This window comes from Rattus norvegicus, chromosome 2 (assembly GCF_036323735.1).
Source record: "Rattus norvegicus strain BN/NHsdMcwi chromosome 2, GRCr8, whole genome shotgun sequence".
In the NCBI taxonomy this organism is placed as follows: domain Eukaryota; kingdom Metazoa; phylum Chordata; class Mammalia; order Rodentia; family Muridae; genus Rattus; species Rattus norvegicus.
In genome coordinates, this window is record NC_086020.1 from 50803046 (window position 1) to 50822229 (window position 19184).

General features: G+C 43.0%; 1 protein-coding gene across 1 annotated transcript in view; it reads left to right on the forward strand.

Moving 5' to 3' along the window:
• The first annotated feature begins 422 nt into the window (after positions 1 to 422).
• Positions 423 to 19184, forward strand: part of Emb (embigin) — a 54534-nt gene continuing 35772 nt past the window's right edge. The window contains 2 exon segments of the mRNA NM_053719.1: positions 423 to 621; positions 10778 to 10867. Coding sequence (NP_446171.1) covers positions 513 to 621; positions 10778 to 10867 — 199 coding nt within the window. The 5' untranslated portion in view covers positions 423 to 512.

Consider the following 19184-nt stretch of genomic DNA (forward strand, 5'->3'; position numbering starts at 1 on the left):
TTGTCCATCCAAAGATGTACAGGGGCAGAACTATCCGGTCCTTTTCGCCTGTCTCACCAAAGTAAATACGCGAACCCATCCAACGGATGGAAAGAACACTCTGTAGGGAGTTGCATCCCGCGCAGGAGGTGATGGGCTCGACACACCTGGCTGGCTTGCTGAGCTAGCTCCCTCCCTCCCTCCCCAATCTGGGCAAGTGGAGAGGGTGGGGGCGGAGAGGATTCGGCGCCGGGGTTGCACAGCACATCCGGGCGCCCGGGCAGCGGGCTGCGGGCTGCATAATTGATGGAGGGTTGGCGCAACGCTGGGCCGGCCTTGGGTGCGCTGGGAGCGTCTCGGGGGTGGAGGCCAGGGCCGCCGGGCCCCTCCCACTCTGCTTTTTCTCGCGCGTCCTGTCCCGGGTACTGGCAGTGGGCGCCCGGTTACCAGCAAGTGTACATAGGGACAAACGGAGACCGATCGCAGCAGGCTGAGGGTGCAGTAACGACCTCCTGGACCGACCCGCCCGCGCCATGCGCTCGCACACTGGCTTGAGGGCGCTTGTGGCGCCTGGTTGCTCGCTCCTCCTTCTATATCTTCTGGCGGCGACGCGCCCGGATCGGGCTGTGGGCGATCCCGCAGGTGCCTGGGGTTCAGGGGCTGGCCCGGGAAGGGTGCTGGGGGTACACCGGAAGAGGCGCAGTGGCGGCGATCCTCCAGCCGGACGACATCCCTTACGGCTCGCCTAGGGGCCGCGGGGATGCAGGCGCAGGCGGCTACGGAGCGGAGCCGAGGTGGCCTTTCATTGGCTGGGCGCAGGTTACCCTAGGAGGAAACGTGGGAGCCCGGGTGGCTCCGCATCCGCCGGTTCTAGGGGTGATTCCATCCCAGTAAAGCCCAGTTTGATCCAGGGAGCTGGTACTGGGGCAGTGTCGGATTTTTCCTACGAAGTGAGCTAATAGAGTGCGTGGGTTCGTGCAAGGGATACTGGGGGTGGGGTGGGGTGGGGGACTCTGCTAGTGTGGCACGGTTGAGTCCACATTCCCTGAGGCCAGCTCCCTTCACTAGAGGCCACAGGGAGGCTCTCGTATCACCTTTCCTCCTGGCAGGTGTTGACTTTGAGGATGTTTTTTAGAGCAGAGGGTAAAAATCGCGACAGCCGGCCAACTCAAGGAAATCCAGATAAGAAAGTGATACGTGTGTGTCGTCTTTACACCACGATCTTTATAAAAACATTTTTTGAGGGTGTTGGGTTGCATGCGTCTTTAAGGTATGTGGACAGAAGGATTTCCGTGAAAAACATGACCGGGTCAGGCTCTATTTTGCCATCCCAGCTCACCTGTTTATCCTTTCTCTGTTGCAAGCGATCCAATGCTTTTCAGTGCAAGTCCCTGTGGCTACCGAGGGTTCGCTCCCATCTAACTCACCGCTAACTTCTCAAAACAGTTGAAAGACTGGCCCATTGGGAACTAAATCCAGATATATTCCACACAAGGTTTTGAGCTACTATAAATTATTTCCATGAGTTTATAGCATGTAGATTGGTTGAACATAGTATAAACGAAAATAATCAGACACACACAAACACACACACACACACACACACACACACACACTGTTAACGTGGATTCTTCTAGTCTCTGGATTTTCTTGTTACACATTTGTTTTCCATCATAAGAATTTAGGACAGGACTCCCTCCCCCTGTGCCCTTCCTAGGCGTACCTCATTCTTCTGTCCTCTTGTGTTTACCACTTGCTTCTGAAAAGTATAGCCTCTTTTTCTAACCTGCTTTTTCCTTTCCCCTTCCCTTTCCTCTCCTTGCTCCTCCCCTCCCCCCTCTCCCTTTCTCCCTCCTTCTGTCTTCCCTCTGCACTTCCCTCCCCTTTTGTCTTCCTCAGTTCTGTGAGCCTGGGCCTACGTGCACAAAAGCAACTCCACCATGGAGCTACAACTTTAGCCTACACCATTGTTTTGAGATTCAGTGTATTTTGGGTTAGTCCTAGAAGTTTTGCCTCTCCACTTGGTGGTGGTAGGAAATTCTTGGAGAGGTTTAAAAAGACTGATATCCAGGTCTTGCCCTAGAAACAAGTGATTCATTTAGCATCGAAGTCAGCCTGGGCCTTAGTACTTTTGAAAATTCTCTGTGTGAGTCAAAGCAGGCTAAAATCACATGAGAGGACCCACAGGATGTATTGTTAGATACTCTGCTGACGTCAGGTTGGAGTTAATGTACACCCGTTGCTTCTAAAGGGAAGAAACGAGGAAACAGACGAAGCTGTAAATAAATGAGTGTCGGGGAACGTGGTGGGACTTCCTCAGGAGATCAGCTCAGGTGAAAGTTACAAAATGTGAAAGGCATCTGAATTCCCAGCACCGATTTGGCAGCTCACAACCATCTGTAACTGCAGTACCAGGGGATCCTTTTTTGATGCCCCCTTCTGGCCGCTTTGAGGAATTGAAATAGATGTAGGCAAAACACTCACAGACATAAAAATAAATAAATAGATGGATAGATGAATGGGTAAATAAATAAAGTGAGGCCGCTACAACTCTTTCTAGATTCAGTATTTAAATGAGATTCAGTATACTCTTTGCTAAAGATATACAGCAAGGTTTACTGGATGTTTTTGTATTTAGACTTTGAACTGCTAAGAAATAGGTGTTCTGCTAAAAGATCTGGGGGCCCATATCAATAATTTAAGATACTGTGCTAATGTGCTATAGGAGGCGTGCACCAGGCACTGGACTATGCAATGTGTAGCCTGATGAATTAGATTTTATTTTCCCTGACTTCAAAAGAGGAAGTTGAAAAGGGAATTCAGTTAAGCATTTGCGCCAGTAGTTAGTTTAGTAGTAGAGCAGAAAGTTTAAAGTTAGTCTTTCTCCACAGCCCGTTCCCTCAAACACAGTTCTCTCTGGGATAACTCTAGAATTTAGAACACACCTACTTCTGTGAATCTGTATCTGTGACGCAAACATGCATTTTTTGGAGTCCTGGAATGAGGTCAAGGGTAAGGCCCAGGGGAGTGAGTGACTGGTTTCTTCAATGTTCTTTCTTAATATTTTTGTTGTTTTCTTTATTTTGTGTATATACATACATGTGTGCTCATGCATGGATCCAGCAAGGCACAAGTGATCATCAGAGGACAATTTGAAACTCATTTCTCTTCTACCTTGTGGGTTCTGGGAATTGAACTCAGGTCCTAAAGCTTGCAATTGGGTGCCTTAACCCGCTGAGCCATTTCAGCAGCCCGAGTTTTTCAATTAAATAAGAGATCTAAAAATATCTTTGTAAAAGGAACAGGTAATCAGGAATATTTTGACATCCTTTTTAGTATTATCGTAAAAGTGGAGCAAACCGAGATGATTTGTTTTTTGAAACCCTTTATGCTTCATTGATTAATTCTCTTCCCTACTAGACCCTATATTGCCTAGTAGTAAATAGTTGTTGGAATGAGTCCTACATGCCAACAGCTCCTGGCATTCTGTTTGTAGAAAACGCTAGCGGTTTTTGTCTCTAAAAGTATTTAAACTGGTTAAATGAAGAGATTTATTATAAGCCCATCTTTAATTGGGATATTTCTGATGTTTAAAAATCTGGTCATAATTAAAATTACATAAGCTTTTGTTAAGAATAGGTTCAACTTACTTTTTATCCTGGCACTCCATCACCCTACCCTAGCTCCTTCTCTTCGTATTTTCCTGAGTGGCCCCTGTAGTAATAGAACAGAAGCAGGAGGGACTCTTACCTGGTGGGTAGAGCTAGAGGTACACATCCTAGTGAGGATGACTCCCCCCAAAAAGGACAAATTGAGATTCGGGGAAGATCAGCTCGCCTGTGGGCTCAGAGCTGAGCAAGGTGACAAGGACTTCTACACAGGAGAATGAAGACAGGTAATATCTAACCCATGCTTCAGGGCAGACCAGTACAGAAGGTCAAGCCTGAGTGAGTGCAGAGTGCTGCTGTGTGGGGACAGATGTGGCAGCTCATAATGGGATGTCATTTATACACACAGGAGTTGGTCACAGCACAGCCCATGTGCTATGTAGCAGGTAGCCTGATGAGTTAGAGTCATTTTCTCTGACTTTAAAAGAGGAAGTTGGCTCTTCAGTTAAAGCAGTTAAAGGAAATCTGTCAAGGAAAGCAAGATGCAGGGTTTCCATTAGGGAAGAGGAAAATAAAGACCAGAGGATGAGCAGGGAAGGAAAAACTTTGACGTTTCAGTGTGAATTATGACTATAAATCTCTGTCGCTTTATCTGTGTCACATACATACAAATACATGTATAATATATAATATATAGTATAGTATATAGTATATAATATATGGTATGGTATAATATATATATAGTATGATATGCATAGTATACATGTGTGCGTTTCATGTGGTAAGTATGGTGTGTGTGTGTGTGTGTTTGAGTGTACATGCACATACCGGTGGCTCTTTCCACTGGTTTCTAAACAGTAAGTGTACTTAATGCCTAGATGTTGGCTTCAAGCACTATTTTTAATAATGTTGGAGAAATGGCTTTTTTCAGAGCTGGGGTGGAGAAGTGAGTAGACCCGGGACATCCTGTGCCAGAAAGCACAATGAAGTACTTGAAGGATGATGAGTCGTGTCTGAAAGAGTCAGGAACCAACTTTAGGACAGATCTGGGGAAACAGCATCCAAGTAAATCTTAGTAACAGGTGATGGTGGTGTTGAGCCAGGAGGGTCTTGTTGTGTAGCCTGGGCTGGCCCTGCACTTATGATCCTTTCATATTAATCTCCTGAGTTCTATCTTAATGATGACATTGTTAAACAATATTGGAATTCTTGAGTCCAGACGGATAAATATTAATTAAACTAAGGGACCATTTCCTGAAGCTCAAAGCACTTTGTAGTTGCAAAGGAATTTCCTAGAAAAACCTTATAAATTCTGAAGAAGAGTAACCTTACTCTGACCCAGCCCGTCTGTAGAAATGCACACTGGAGAGAGACTTAGCAGGAGGGTGACATGAGCTGGCAGGGCAGAAATGCCTGCTTCCTGAGTTCAGTGAAGCCTGGGATGCCGTGGGATGTTTCCTTTGCAGGAAAGACTCAGTAATGCCATAGAGAGGGCTGATTTATCTTGTCAGCAACGTACCTCTCACATAGATCGGCGGGAAATGTCAGTTCTTGACATTTCCTATAAACCTGAGATTGTTTGAAGAAAAACATTAACTCTGCTTTTTCGGAGAAAGCTTGTTTTACCACAGGGAGTCCATTAAAACAATAGTTGAGCATTGATCACATGTGTGTTTGGTACCTTTTTTTAAAAGTAAAAAAATTTATGTGTATGTGTGCATGCACCTGTGTGTGAATATATAGACCATTAGGTGCTGGTAGAGATGAAGAGTACATGGTATTCCTTGGAACTCAACTTACAGGTGGCTTTAAGCCTTGGTATGGGTGCGAGGACCTGAGCCCAGGCCCTCTGCAGGAGCAGTAAGTGATCTTAGCTGTTGGGTGTCCCTTCAACTCCTGGTACTATTTTATAAAGAATGTATCCTTGTATCCTTAAACAGAAATAGATGTATAATGAGACTGGCTGATCTCTCTCTCTCTCTCTCTCTCTCTCTCTCTCTCTCTCTCTCTCTCTCTGTGTGTGTGTGTGTGTCTGTCTGTCTGTCTGTCTGTCTGTCTTAATTCCTTTTGGCTTCTTATATTTCACAATAACAAGGACAAACTTGTGATTCAACAACTCTGCACACATACACTAACATAGAAGGAAAAGAGAAAAGTCCTTTACAACAGTTTATTAAAAGTAAACCCCTTGAGGTGCCATGATCATTCAGGCGTGACAATATTTCTGTGATGTTACAAGAAGGATGGACTTCTTCACAGATGGTACTCTTCATTTTAAGGGATATTTTCCCCCTGTTTTCTAAGTTACGGAGTTACGTTCGCATAACTAATGTATCCATCTCAACCCAAGACAGAGTCTCCTCTGCTTTTGTTTTTTTTTGGGAGTGGGGGAAACATATCTGTGGTTAGCCTCAGACTCACTGGCAGCCAAGGATGAAATTGAATTCCCGGTAGCCAAGTGCCGAGATTACAAGCATACGCCATCACGTTCAGGCACAAACCCTTTTTTAGTCTTTCAGTTACACAAGTCAAGAACCTGAAATGGGATTTTGATGGATCTCAGTGCTCAGAGAGCCTTTGCCATATTATCTAGGGGCAAGGAGCAAGCCATAGCTGCTTTCCTGTACAGGCAGGGAGGCTGCTAGTCACCCGTGAAGACTGACTTAGTATCTGAGTATCTGTGCTTTCAGTTATTTGTGTGTAAACTGTGTAGAGCGGGCCAGGGGGTCACAGGCTTGTGTGCAGGTTAGGAAAAGCAGCACACTGAATTAAGAAGGGGTGGAAGCTCTGTCTCCTCAAAGCCAAGAGTTCTCTGTCTTCCATATTTAAATTTTGGTCTGGATAATGCTTGGCTGTAGGGCCGTTATTGGGGAATGTGTTAGGAGATTATATAAAAGTTCACATTTTGCTTGTCATTAAACTTTCTTTTTTTATCATCTCTTTTTTTTTGTTTTTAAAGATTTATTTTTTTATATGTAAGTATACTGTAGCTGTCTTCAGACACACCAGAAGAGGGCATCAGATCTCATTACAGATGGTCATGAGCCACCATGTGGCTGCTGGGAATTGAACTCAGGACCTCTGGAAGAGCAGTCAGTGCTCTTAACCACTGAGCCATCTCTCCATCCCTTTTTATCATCTCTTAATGGCCTTCTTGTCTGGTAATTCTCATATTATCTGAAATATACTTGTTACCTGTCCGGAAGCCTATTCATCTTGACTTTTAAATGATACCATCGGAACAGTTCATTACAGCTCTTTCTTGTTTTTATTTTCTCAACAAACTCTGGAATATAATGTCCACAATGCATAATAGGGGATAGGAAGGCTTGATACCTAGAACCCGGAAATGTAATTCCAAACACATTGTTCATGAATAGGGGTTTTACCTGGTAATACTCTGTTCTAAAGATGTAGTAAGTTACAACATGCAGTCCTAAGGTTACATTATAATATTGCTTCCATGAAGAAATATACCGTCATACTTAAGATTTATCACTAGTGTGTTTCTAAGTAGTAGTGCTTTTTGTTTTATAATTGCCTATTAATAGTACTGTATGCTAGGATGTTAAAATGAGGATCTATTAAAAATAATCTAAAGAGTGTATACTTGATAATAGTAATCAAGTATATAGGTGGGACATAATACTAAATCGCCACTTCCAGGGGTTGGGGATTTAGCTCAGTGGTAGAGTGCTTGCCTAGCAAGCGCAAGGCCATGGGTTCAGTCCCCAGCTCTGAAAAAAAAAAAAAAAAGAAAAGAAAAAAAAATCACCACTTCCTTTTTGTGGTACTGTGGCTTGAATACAGAAATGCTAGACAAATGCTCTGCCACTGAGCTATTTCATTTTATACAAAAAGTATTAAATCTAAAACGTGAAAATGTAATGAAGAGGACCCAGAGAGCTAGCTCTGCAGTTAAGAGAAATGCACGGTTCTTGCAGAGGAATCAGCTTTCTTCCCATCATCCATCTGGCTGCTCATGACCACCTATAATCTCAGTGGGAGCTCATGCTATACCGGTCTCCAGAGACTCCTGAGTGCATGTGATACACACATATTCAAAAAGGCACACATACATAGAAATACATTTAAAAAAAATCTAAAGCCCTGGGTCCTGCTAAGACTGAACCCCCAGTGAACTAGACTATGGGGGGGAGGGCGGCAATGGGGGGAGGGTTGGGAGGGGAACACCCATAAGGAAGGGGAGGGGGAGGGGGATGTTTGCCCGGAAACCGGGAAAGGGAATAACACTCGAAATGTATATAAGAAATACTCAAGTTAATAAAAAAAAAAAAATCAAAAAAAAAATCTAGAGAAGACACAATGAAGAGATATTGGGAAAATATTCTCCTTTTTTCTAAGTATGGGGGCTAAACAGCCTATTTTACACATGCTCAGAAGTGTCCTACTACTGACATATATCCTATTCTTCACTGCCTCCAACCAAGTATTTGCCCAGGCAGGACTTGAATTTGCAATTCTCCTGCCTCAGCTTCATCAATAACTGCACTGATCACAGTCCTGAATCACCAGGCCTGTAATCATCATATTTAGAGAAAATTGTTATTTTTGTAGGGGATGAAACTTATTTTTAAAGATTTTAAAGATTTATTTATTCATCATATATGACACACCCGAAGAGGGCATCAGATTTCATTACAGATGGTTGTAAGCCACCGTGTGGTTGCCGGGATTTGAACTCAGGACCTCTGGAAGAGCAGTCAGTGCTCTTAACCACTGAGCCGTCTCTCCAGCCCATAAGATGAACTTGAATGAATTTATTTCCTCCTTAAATAAAAACAAATCTTAAGACATTTCACTGTTTTCTAGCATTTCTTCTGCCTACCACCCTTCATAGTTTGCTTCTTTTAAACAAAACACAAAGTCCAGTGGATGAAAACTCAATATTTTTAGAAGGACTACAGCCCTTAGTTCATTTGATAGTGTTACCAGCATAATAGAAGGTTGTAAGCCCTTCTATCCTAGCAAGATCTATTTTAATAGGTAATATGTGAAAAACACCCACATGGGAAACATTTTTCACTTCATGTAACCATAGGTAAAAAACAGGCCATCACTAGTTCTCTGAGGCAGTATCTTCATGCACCATCTCTCCTGCTGAGGGAAGAAGAAAAAACCCTCTAATCTCTGGAACAGCCAGTAGTTGTTATTCTTTTATGTTGGTGTCTTGCCACTGCCTGTAAGAGAAAGCCAGGTGGAAAATGTCCAGAAATGATTAAGAAGAGGGTGATTGTAATACGTGGAAGAATGCGTGTTTTAAACTTGGTACCATCTCCAAATATTTATGTGACTTCTTCCAATCCCCTCCCCCCTCCCCCCAAGAATTGATATTTACGGTAAAGACATTGCCATCAAAGCACTGAGCTGTATCGACCCCATTCTGATAGTTCAGGTCACAAGCCACTGGCCCAGCTTGGCTTGGGACATGCACGTCTTACCTCTCCATTTTATTTTTCTTTTTCGTGACTCAGCCTGATCCTCTCAGGGACACATCCAGACCACATCTATTGGAGTCCCCCTCTGCCAATTTCTGCTGCACACACATGCTTGCTAAATCACCCCCTGGCTGCCAGCTATCCTCATAGAAGCAGAGAGGTCTCCAGGCTCACTTCTCTGATTACAGAAAACGCTCAAACAGAACTCACTTTTACTCATCAGGCGTCTCCTCCTCTGCTTTTATACAGCAGCGTCTGTTCATCCTGCTTCTTAAAGGAATTCTTTTGCATGCTCAGCCGTAGGTAGCACCTGATAAAGATCCATGCTTGAGCTGGCAAAGGCGGTGCACTCTTTTGTAAGCCCAGCACTCAGGAGGTAGATGCAGGCTGAGTTCTTGAGTTTAAGGCCAGCCTGGTCTACAGATCAAGTTCTAGGACAGCCAAAGCTACACAGAGAAACCCTTTCTTGAAAAATCAAAAGATTGATGGTTTAATGAAGATGTGGCATTAGCACTCAGGTATTATCAGGGTTTTTTTTTTTGTTTGTTTGTTTGTTTGTTTGTTTTTAAATATATGAACTGGTAGAAGTGGCTGAAACAGCTAGTATGTTCTGGAACTCTCCAGATTCTCTTGTGTCAGGTGGCCTGCTCTTTTTCAATCTCTTATTTTTTTTTTCAGCTTTCGTGAGCTAAGGTTTTTATCCAGCTTCAGCATTAGATTCCCCTTTGCCTCCCTTTTTCTAATGTAGATCCCGGATAGGTTCTTTCATAGTTGGACCCTGGAAATAAAAAGGGAAATCACGCCAGCCCCGATCTCCTGACTCTGATCTCATTCCCTTTCCAGAGTTGGTTTTACAGTCGGTAGAGCCCGTGGTAACGTGTGAAAGACACAGGCTTGGGACCATTAATACCAGGCATAAGCACCTCTCTGATGTTTTAGTGACTCTCAATCAACTGTGACCCAAACAGCTGCTTGTCCAATTGTTAGCTCTTAGGGATCCACTTACCCCACCTCCTACTCCTTGTCAGCACACACTGTATAGCAGGTGCTTTTATCCTTACTTGGTTAAGTGGGGTCAGATTAAGAATGTCACAAAGTCCCTCCCCCCCTTTTCAGTTGTTGTCACTCTTTTCTGACGGGCCGTGTGAATCATAATAATGATCATCAGACTGAGTGAGGTTGCCCCTCCGAAAAGGGCTCCCTGTTTCAGTGATAGGCTACGTGACGAGAAATCAGACAGTGGCCAGCAAGCTAGGAAAGGAGGACTTCCGAATAAGGGGATACATGCTTGGCAACATTCACAGTCACATGGCTGTCACATGATTTGCTTTCCTACTCATTTTTTCCTTCCTAAGGAGCACTGAGTGGTGAGTTGCTTGAACTTACCCCTCATGTGCTGTACCCAAGAATGGGAATGAATAATTTTTATTGGGAAAAGAATGTTGACTAGACCCCTTTATCATATGTGTGTTATGTATGCTATATATGTATATATATGCATATATATGCTATATATCTATGCTAAAAGATAGATATACACACATACACAAGCACACACATAACACGCTAATACAACACACAACACCCATTCAAACTCTGGCCATTAGGCTACGTAGCACGCACCTGTATCCACTATGCCAGCTACCTGGCCAGCCCTAAGCCATTTTTCAAGTAGTCACCTAGTCTTGGTGAGGGTATCTAAAATGTAACCACACACAATTTGTCTTACAGACTCAGCGTTTACAAGTCTACCTGTTCGAGAGGAAATGATGGCTAAGTACGCAAATCTGTCCTTGGAGACCTATAATATCTCACTGACAGGTAAGTGGGTCATGTCTCTAAATGCCAAAATAAGTTTTAAAAGGTGTGAAAATAAGTCATGGCTTTGGTCTTTTCCCAGCTTGGGTTTTCAATAGGCGAAATGATTGTAGAATTTTTAAATTAATAAAAGCAGACTGTTCTGGTAAAAAACAATACAAAACAAAAAACATTACAACAGCACAGTTAGAGTCTAAGCTCTTTCAACCTGTTTATTACATTAGGAACTAGTATTTTACTCTTTTTAAAATGTCATATGCAGTTTTTGACTATTTCCCCAGTCTTTTGAACTGTTTCTCTACTCTTTGTTTCATGTGGCTAGACAAACAGTGTACGGGGCAGATTTTCCAAGCCAATGACAGTGTGTGAAGAGGTTTTTGTTTTGTTCTTTGTTTGTTTGTGTGTTTGGATAGACATTGTTGAAAACTTTGTGCAGCTCTTTGTTATCCCGAGATGTTCATATTACAGCATTTGGGATTTATTCTTGTAAAAATCAAATCTGTATTCTTGTGTTGTTATTTGCTCTGTGTGTGCACACATGCACACATATTCTAGCTGTTGATTGCCTCTGTGAGATGAACCTCTTGTTTGAGAAGGATCCAGGGGAGAATTCTTTGGCCAGTCTCACAGAGTGGATTTCAGGACATAAGTCTCACTCAGCAGAGTCTGGTGCCTGGAAATTAAGGATTAATGCTCAAGGGTACAACAAGAAATACCTTATTAACTAAAACCATGCTGGGTATTTACATAACCTACAGGAGGCTTAACTCTTAGCTACTCTTTATTCTCATGGCTCAACTGAAACCAGATTCCTGCTCTCACTGAAAGAACCGTTGTTCATGGCTGCCCGTTATTTACTGCCTCGATTTGTGCATATCATTCTGTGTACTTAGCTGTTTGTCCATCTTCCCTCTTAAAGATCCTGCTAGACTGCCTGTCTTCCCCATAAAAGAAAGCCTTGTTTGCACGGAGACACTTGAAGAGTTGGGGTTGGGAGCTTTTCTTCAGTTGCTGCAGTCCTTATGAAGTAAAGCTTTTATAAAGGTCTAAATCGATGTTTACTTAAGAGAAACAGAGATCTGACACTAATTTTGGCAAGCTCAGTCTCTGAGCTGTGGGTGCATCTCCTGCGGCCTTACTGCTCTCATGCTGGGAGCTACATGTATTGGTACATAGAATTTAAATTTGAACCACAGGCATCTCACTTCCAGCACGCTTTTTAAAGAACTATCTCATGAAAATGATCTTCAATCTCACTTGCCACATCTCCGTAGCGATGGCATTAGAGGTTATGGGCCTAATGGCTGGAGTTTGCGTTTTTCCATGAAGGATACATTTTGCCAATAATTATTTCAACATCACCCTTGTCAATAATACTCACGGCATCTCCCTCTCGTAGCTTCTTTTGCTTTCTTTTTTCCCCTCTGGCCACTTTAGAAATTGATATTTCTATTGGCTTAATGTATTTTTTTTTTTTTTTTTTTTTTTTGTAGAGAGAGTCAAGCATAATACATTAGCTACAAATCCTGGGTCACAATGCCAACTTTGGCTGCACTCTATAAATGTACTTAATGAGAAAGGGAAACGTGGCCTTGTGCCTGGGAGAATGGACAGATGTGGCATTTGGTTTAAAGATAGAACAAGAACAACAGGATTACTTTTTTAAAAACATAATTTTTTTTTTCATTTGCTTGAGAAAGTCGTGGTGTTGACTGTGTGCCTTACATCTTTTCTTTTTTTTTTCTTAATAGGATTTAGCCTCCATTCTTTGAGGTGAACACTGTTATTATTTCAGTTTGTAGTTGAAAACAGAGACACATACAGATAATGAGGGAACTGACCAATCCCAAGTGGGAACTGGCTTTTTGAACCCAGGCATTCTGGCGCCAGGGTCTGTGCTAGGCCAAAAAAACTTCTTAAGGCCAAATTATTCATTTCTTTTAGCAGTGTCACTAGAACAACTCTGCTTGTTACTAAGGTGAATGATAGAGTGGCTTTGAAGTGACATTCAAAGTCTATGGAAATAAGGTCAGATTAAATGCTTTAACCCTAACTAGGTTAAGTTTAGAGACTGTATTTCCTGAATAGTGAGTTCGTGGCTGTGTCATTGATGGTCCTAAAGAGAGAAAAACATCTTTCCCTCTCTCTGCTATCATGGGGTTTTTTAAACGGATCTTTTGATACTGGACTATTTGGTAGTCCTTGCTTCTATTACTGTAATTAGAATGTTTCTATATTGTTACGTCCAGTGTTTTCTCTTCTGCAAATTGTACTGTTGTTAGTGTGTCAATGTTGTGGTTTAAACAACGAGATCAGCGGGCCACTTTCTTCATCAGCCTGGTGACGCACAGATGAGGGTTTGCATTGCTGGCCCAACCCATACTGTGTTTACCAGCCGAGGTGTGAGCAGCTGACCTGGCAAGGTCCCCAGAAGGGAAGGAGGAAACAGAAGCTGGAGGAGCACTATGCTAATTTAGCTGCCCTAAGGTTTGGTAATGTCACTGGAGATGATGAAATGCAACCTTGTTGCCTAGCCACAGGCAGGCCAGACCTCTCAGGTTGTAGGGTCAGGAGGTTGAGCAAATGGACTGGTGTGTGTGTGTGTGTGTGTGTGTGTGTGTGTGTGTGTTCCTGTGAAACTGTTCTCCTAGCCTTCTTGCCAGTCTCCTGGATTGCTTGCCACAGGGAAGAAAGATCCTAGAATGCTTTAGTGGCCTGAAGCAGTTAGTGATATTTTTAGGATCTAGTTGTCAAGCATTATATAAAAACTGGTCATGTACAAAGAAGAAAACTGTCAGTGAGCATCGACATTCACAAGGAGTGAAAGAGGAAACAGGACACAGTCCACTAGAGCACCAGACAAGACAGAAGCAGCAGGCAGCCCTTGCCTTCCAACCAGGGTCTCAGTAGCAGAAATATTAGCATTGTTGACTAGAGAGCTCTGTGAAAGTCTGTGTATGGCACTGTCGGCTGTGTAATGGCATCTTAGACCTTTATGCTGAAGATGCGAGGTCATGTGTTCTTGGGGGATAAATTTGTCTTCTTTGTGTTGCATAGAACAGAGGAGCTCTGTGTCTTAGTGTCTTGTCACTAAGGTAGAGTACCTGAAGCCATCTACTCTTGAAGAGGAGGTTGATTTACTCAAAGTTTTTAGAAGTTCAAAGCCCAAATAACTTCCGGTCTCTAGTCAGTGTCTGTGAGAGATGGAGAAGCCATGTGGGAGGAAGCATCATTCTGTCTTGAATCTGGAGGTAGGGAGAGCTGTGTTCGAGCAGGCTGACGGCTTGACTTCTTTTGTCAAGAGCTACTTAATCCCATTGTGGGGCTTCTAGTGATCTGAGGACCACAGATTAAGTCCCATTTTTTTTTTTGGTGTTTGTTTATTTTGATGGGTTTTTTTTGAGTCAGGGTTTCTCTGTATAGCCCTGGCTACCTCTAGAACTTGCTCTGTAAGCCAGGATAAGCCTCGAATTCAGATCTGCCTGCCTTTGCCTTCCCAGTAGGGGATGTGTCCTTGTGTTCAGGGCATGATGTTTTAGGTTTTAGAGTCCTACGGGACACAGCTGTGACCACACGCAAGGCAGGAGTAGTAACTAGGAGTCCCAGAAAGCTGATCCTTCCTGGGTGGACACACAGTGGAAGGTTTGACCTAAGGGAAAGAACATCAAGCTGACAAACCAACGGGAGGAGAAGTTGACTTCTTCACGTTAGCTCCATACAGTGTTAAAATCTCAGGGCTCCTATCTCTGTCAATTAAAAAGAATAAAATATAAAGAGGTCCTCCAAAGTTCCCCACAAAGTCCCTAGATTATTTATAGACCTTGGAGAGTCTTGGGGCACTACCAAGCTGTGAAGTAACACAGAAAGCAACCCTTGCAGTGCCTCTCCCACAGAAAAGCAATGAAGAACACAGCGGGAAGGCTGAACCCCCTCCCCTGGCTGTGCAGAGACTGCCGAAGATATTACCATAATATATCAATGAGCTTCAAAGCACCTCTGATACACCCCTCTTAGGAGCAGTAGGCCAAGCCATCAGGGACTCACGCTACACAAACATTTTGTAGACGTGAGAGAGGGGCTGAGAGGAACATGCTTTCTGTCTTTCAGCATCAGTTCTCGGTGCTCTCAGCTTAATACATACATGCTGCTAGCTTGTGTCTTCACTTGTATGAGCAGCAGAAATGGGCCAGTCATCTAGGGTATTTTCTCTTAATGAGCTTGCCTGCACACCCTTTTCGGTTATAAATTATGAACAATAAACAATAAACACCCTGAATATAACTCCATGGGCGTAGCTCTGGGCGCTTTCCCTGAAGAATACCATGAAGCACAATTACTCAGAAATTATGGGCACTTTTGGTAGATACCGTGAAGTTTTCCTGCAGGAGTACTCACATAGCTTGTCCATTCCCACACCTACGTTTGAGCTAGTTTCTCTCTGTCTTCTCTAATCTGAGATATGATCAGACTCTTTGAACTTTGTTTTTTGTGAGTGTTAGTTTTTGTGAAGTGCCGTTTTAATTAGCATTTTGAATTTAAACATACTTTTCTTCATGTCCAAGTATATTTGTTTATTAATATCTTTTACTGATTTCTCTATTTTTTTAAAAATCGGTGCCAATGAGATATGACCAAAAATATATATATTTTATGGTTTGCCTGCATGTCTAATGTCTGTGGAGGCCAGGAGAGGGCACTACATTCCCTGGAACCAGGTTTGCAGACAGTTCGGGTACCATATGGGAATTGAACCTGGTCCACTGGAAGAGCCTTGGGATTTATAAGCATGTATTTTAGGTGGATGGTAGGAATTTGAGGTCAGGTCTACATACTTGTACAGCAGATATTTTTCAGACTTAGGCTCTATCCCTACCTAGTAATTTCTGTCGTCAGATTTTGTTGTGTGAGTCACCCATTACCCTTCACTTAAAAATATTTGTTTGTTTGTGGAGTCACTTTACATCCTGATCCCAGCTGCCCTCCCTCCTGCCTTCCCAGTCCCAACTTCATATGCCCCGATCCCCCTTTCTTTCCCAGAGAAGAGGAAGCCCCCCATGGGTACCAGCCTAGCCTAGCACATAAAGTCACAGCACAACCAGGCACATACTCTCCCACTTAGGCCAGACAAGATAGCCCATCTAGGGGAAAGATGGCAGGCAACAGGGTCAGAGTCAGCCACCACTCCAACTGTTAGGGGACACACATGAAGACAAATTGACATTGTGCTATATATGTGTAGAGGGCCTAGGTCCAGCCCATGCATGCTCTTTGGTTGGTGGTTCAGTCTCTGTGAGTCTCCCAGGGCCGGGGTTAGTTGACGACTTTGTAAATCTTGTGTCTTTGACCCCTCTGGCTCCCTCAATTCTTCCGCCTACTTTTCCACAAGAATCCCTGAGTTCTGCCTAACACTTAGCTGTAAGTCTCTGCATCTGTCTCCATCAGCTGCTGGGTGAAACCTCTAAGAAGACAGTGACGCTAGGCTCCTGTCTGCAAGCACAGCAGAGTGTCTGTAAAAGTACACTTAAATTAAAAAATATTTTACATTTATTAATATGTGTGTGCATGCATAAATGTGCACAGAGAGTACCACAGAGTCCATGCAGAGGTCAGAGGACAACTGGGAGTTTCTGGGTACTGTAAAAAAGCAGGCTGAGGCAGCCCAGGGGAGCAAGCCAGTAAGCAGCACTCCTCCATGGTCTCTGCTTCAGTTCCTGCCTCCAGTGCCTGCTCTGACTTACCTTCAGGACAGACTGAGCAGGACTCTCCCCTTCTCACGTTGTACTTGGTCTTGGTGTTTATCGCAGCACTAGAAGGCAATCTAAGACAGTGTGCACACTTGAAATGTCCCTTCACGGTAGAGAAGGTTGAAGTTGATCTGAATTTGGAGATAAGTTCGTGGTATGGAGGTTCTTGCTTTGTAAATGAAGAGAAGGAGAGTTATAAAATCATACTTTTAGTTACAAGAGAAATAATGGGACTGGCCCAAGTGCCCTGAGTGTAGGGACTGGGTGTGCTGTTCTGAGCCTTGGATGGTCACCTGTTGTTAGGTTACAGACTTTGTCCCTGCCATACTTTCTCTCCCAGAAAGCTTGCCACAGCTCCTCTCCTCTCTGCAGTCTTTCTCCCTGGACAAAGAATAATCACTGTGATACTGCTTCTCCCTCCTCTTTGCAAGCAAGCTCAAGACAACCTTGATTTCCGATTTCTCTTGCGAGTGCCTTGTGACTTCCGGCATACCTCACCACCTAGCATGGCCTAGCCTATGTGTGCTATTTTGGTAAAGCTGACTTTGCCTTCACTGTGTAGACGCTATCCTTACTGACCTGTGTTTTCCTTTTTTTTTAAAGATGCCCATGTGAAAAACAAACCAATGGATTTGATCACAAGGTTTATGGGTCATAAGGGTTTCCAGAGGGAAGGTTTTGCTGTAGTGAGATTCATCTGGAATAAACCTTGAAGGCCCCTAAGCTACAGGCATGTTTTCTAGCTAAGAAGGGTAGAAGCATTGAAAGAAGGAGCTTTTAGCTGGGGAGGTTATGTAACCAGGGACATGTCCTTGAAAGAGACACTAGACCCTTGCCTCTCTGTCTCTGTGTCTCTGTGGCCTCAACTCTTGGACTGTAACCTGAATGTGTGAATCAGAGTGAACTTTTTTCCCTGAAGTTCATGATCTCAGGTAATTTATGTCACAGCAGTAGAAGATTGAATAACATGTGGATTTTTTTTTTATATTACTGAGTCCAATAAATAATTGAACTCCATGAAATAATAGTCATCAGTCTTCATATCAATGCATGGCTTAATTTCGGAAAGATTAAATTATGACTCAGTGCAATGTGTGGTTTTTTTTGTTTTGTTTTGTGTTTTTGTTTTTTGCTTTTGTTTTATTTATTTATTTTTTTCAAGACAGAGTTTCTCTATGTAGCCTTGGCTGTCCTGGAACTTACTGTGTAGACCAGGCTGGCCTTGAACATACAGAGATCTGTCTACCTCTGTCTCCTGATGTGCCCCATCATGAGCCAGGAGCATGCTAAGAGTAGGACGCATAGCTTTCCTTTACTGAGTGAGGTATCGGCTATATGCTAGTGTGATCTTTGGACTTTCTGTAAGATTTCCGGGTATTTTATTCAAAATAGAGGAGGTAACACAGACCTCACTGATTTATGGAGTGAAAATGTCTTAGTATTGAGGCTCTGTATTTTCTATTTATGCCTAAGTCTGGCTTGGCAAATCACTGTGTTTTGGGGATAGGTACAGGAGCATGGGTGAGATTTACTTATGTGTGACTGTCTCAAAGGCAGCTGTATGACTCATAAAGCCCAGCTTAGTGCAGGCGACCACTCCTGGAGCTGTCTCCCATACTTACAAAAAAATGTCCATGAAGGTAGTCACACATACCTAGTAGGACTTATCACATTTATAACTTCAGGGACAGGATTATGAATCTTCTCAAGTTCTGAGTTTCTAGAACTTTCTACCTTTTGGTGGCTTCTGAAGTTTTATGAGCTGCCTTACTTCCTCCAGAAGAGAATGCTTCAATTCATTGGACTTTTCAAAGCACATTTGAAAACAGTATCTAGAAATTTCCAGTTATATTGTTGAAGATAACACAGGTCAGAGTAGGTGTACCTCCCATTCCTCTTAAGATGGCAAGTTGCCAAAAGATTCTACCAAGAACTGATGTATTTAGACAGCTATAAATTACTACATTGGGATGTAGTCCAGGCTGGTTTTAAAATTGGGATCCTCCTGTCTCAGCCTCCAAAGTTCTGGAATCACAGAATTTTTAATGTGTTTCAGAAGCCAAGTACATTTCTACACACTTAGAGCCGTAGATGTCATGGGTGTTGAGTAACAAGACAACAGAGATGTTTTGTCCTTGTGCAATATGAGGGAAGCTTGAAATGTTTCTTGAGCTTGCAGTCCGTTTCTTGGTTAACCACAAAAGATTTTCAGGGGAGGGATAGAGTTTTCTACGTAGTTTTAATGCTGTGATTCCTTGACAAGAAGTAAAGAGTGCTGCAAAAATGTTATGGAAAACATGATATAACATGAAATAATTGGTGGCCTGTGAAAGACTGTGGCGGAGAAAGGCTATGCTATGGTTTGCACCATGGGAGAGCATTTAGTTGAGCATATGAATGCTTTAAATAAATGTGTTCATCTGACAGTTAGCTATTGTTTTTTGCTCCCTTTAGTAAGCAGCTATACTTTTAGGTTTCCTCTGACTTCTGTTATTTCACATCAAGTCCTGACTTTGAACAGTTGGGAGGTGAAGATGTCGATGCTTTTTTTTTTTTTTTTTTTAATTAACTTGAGT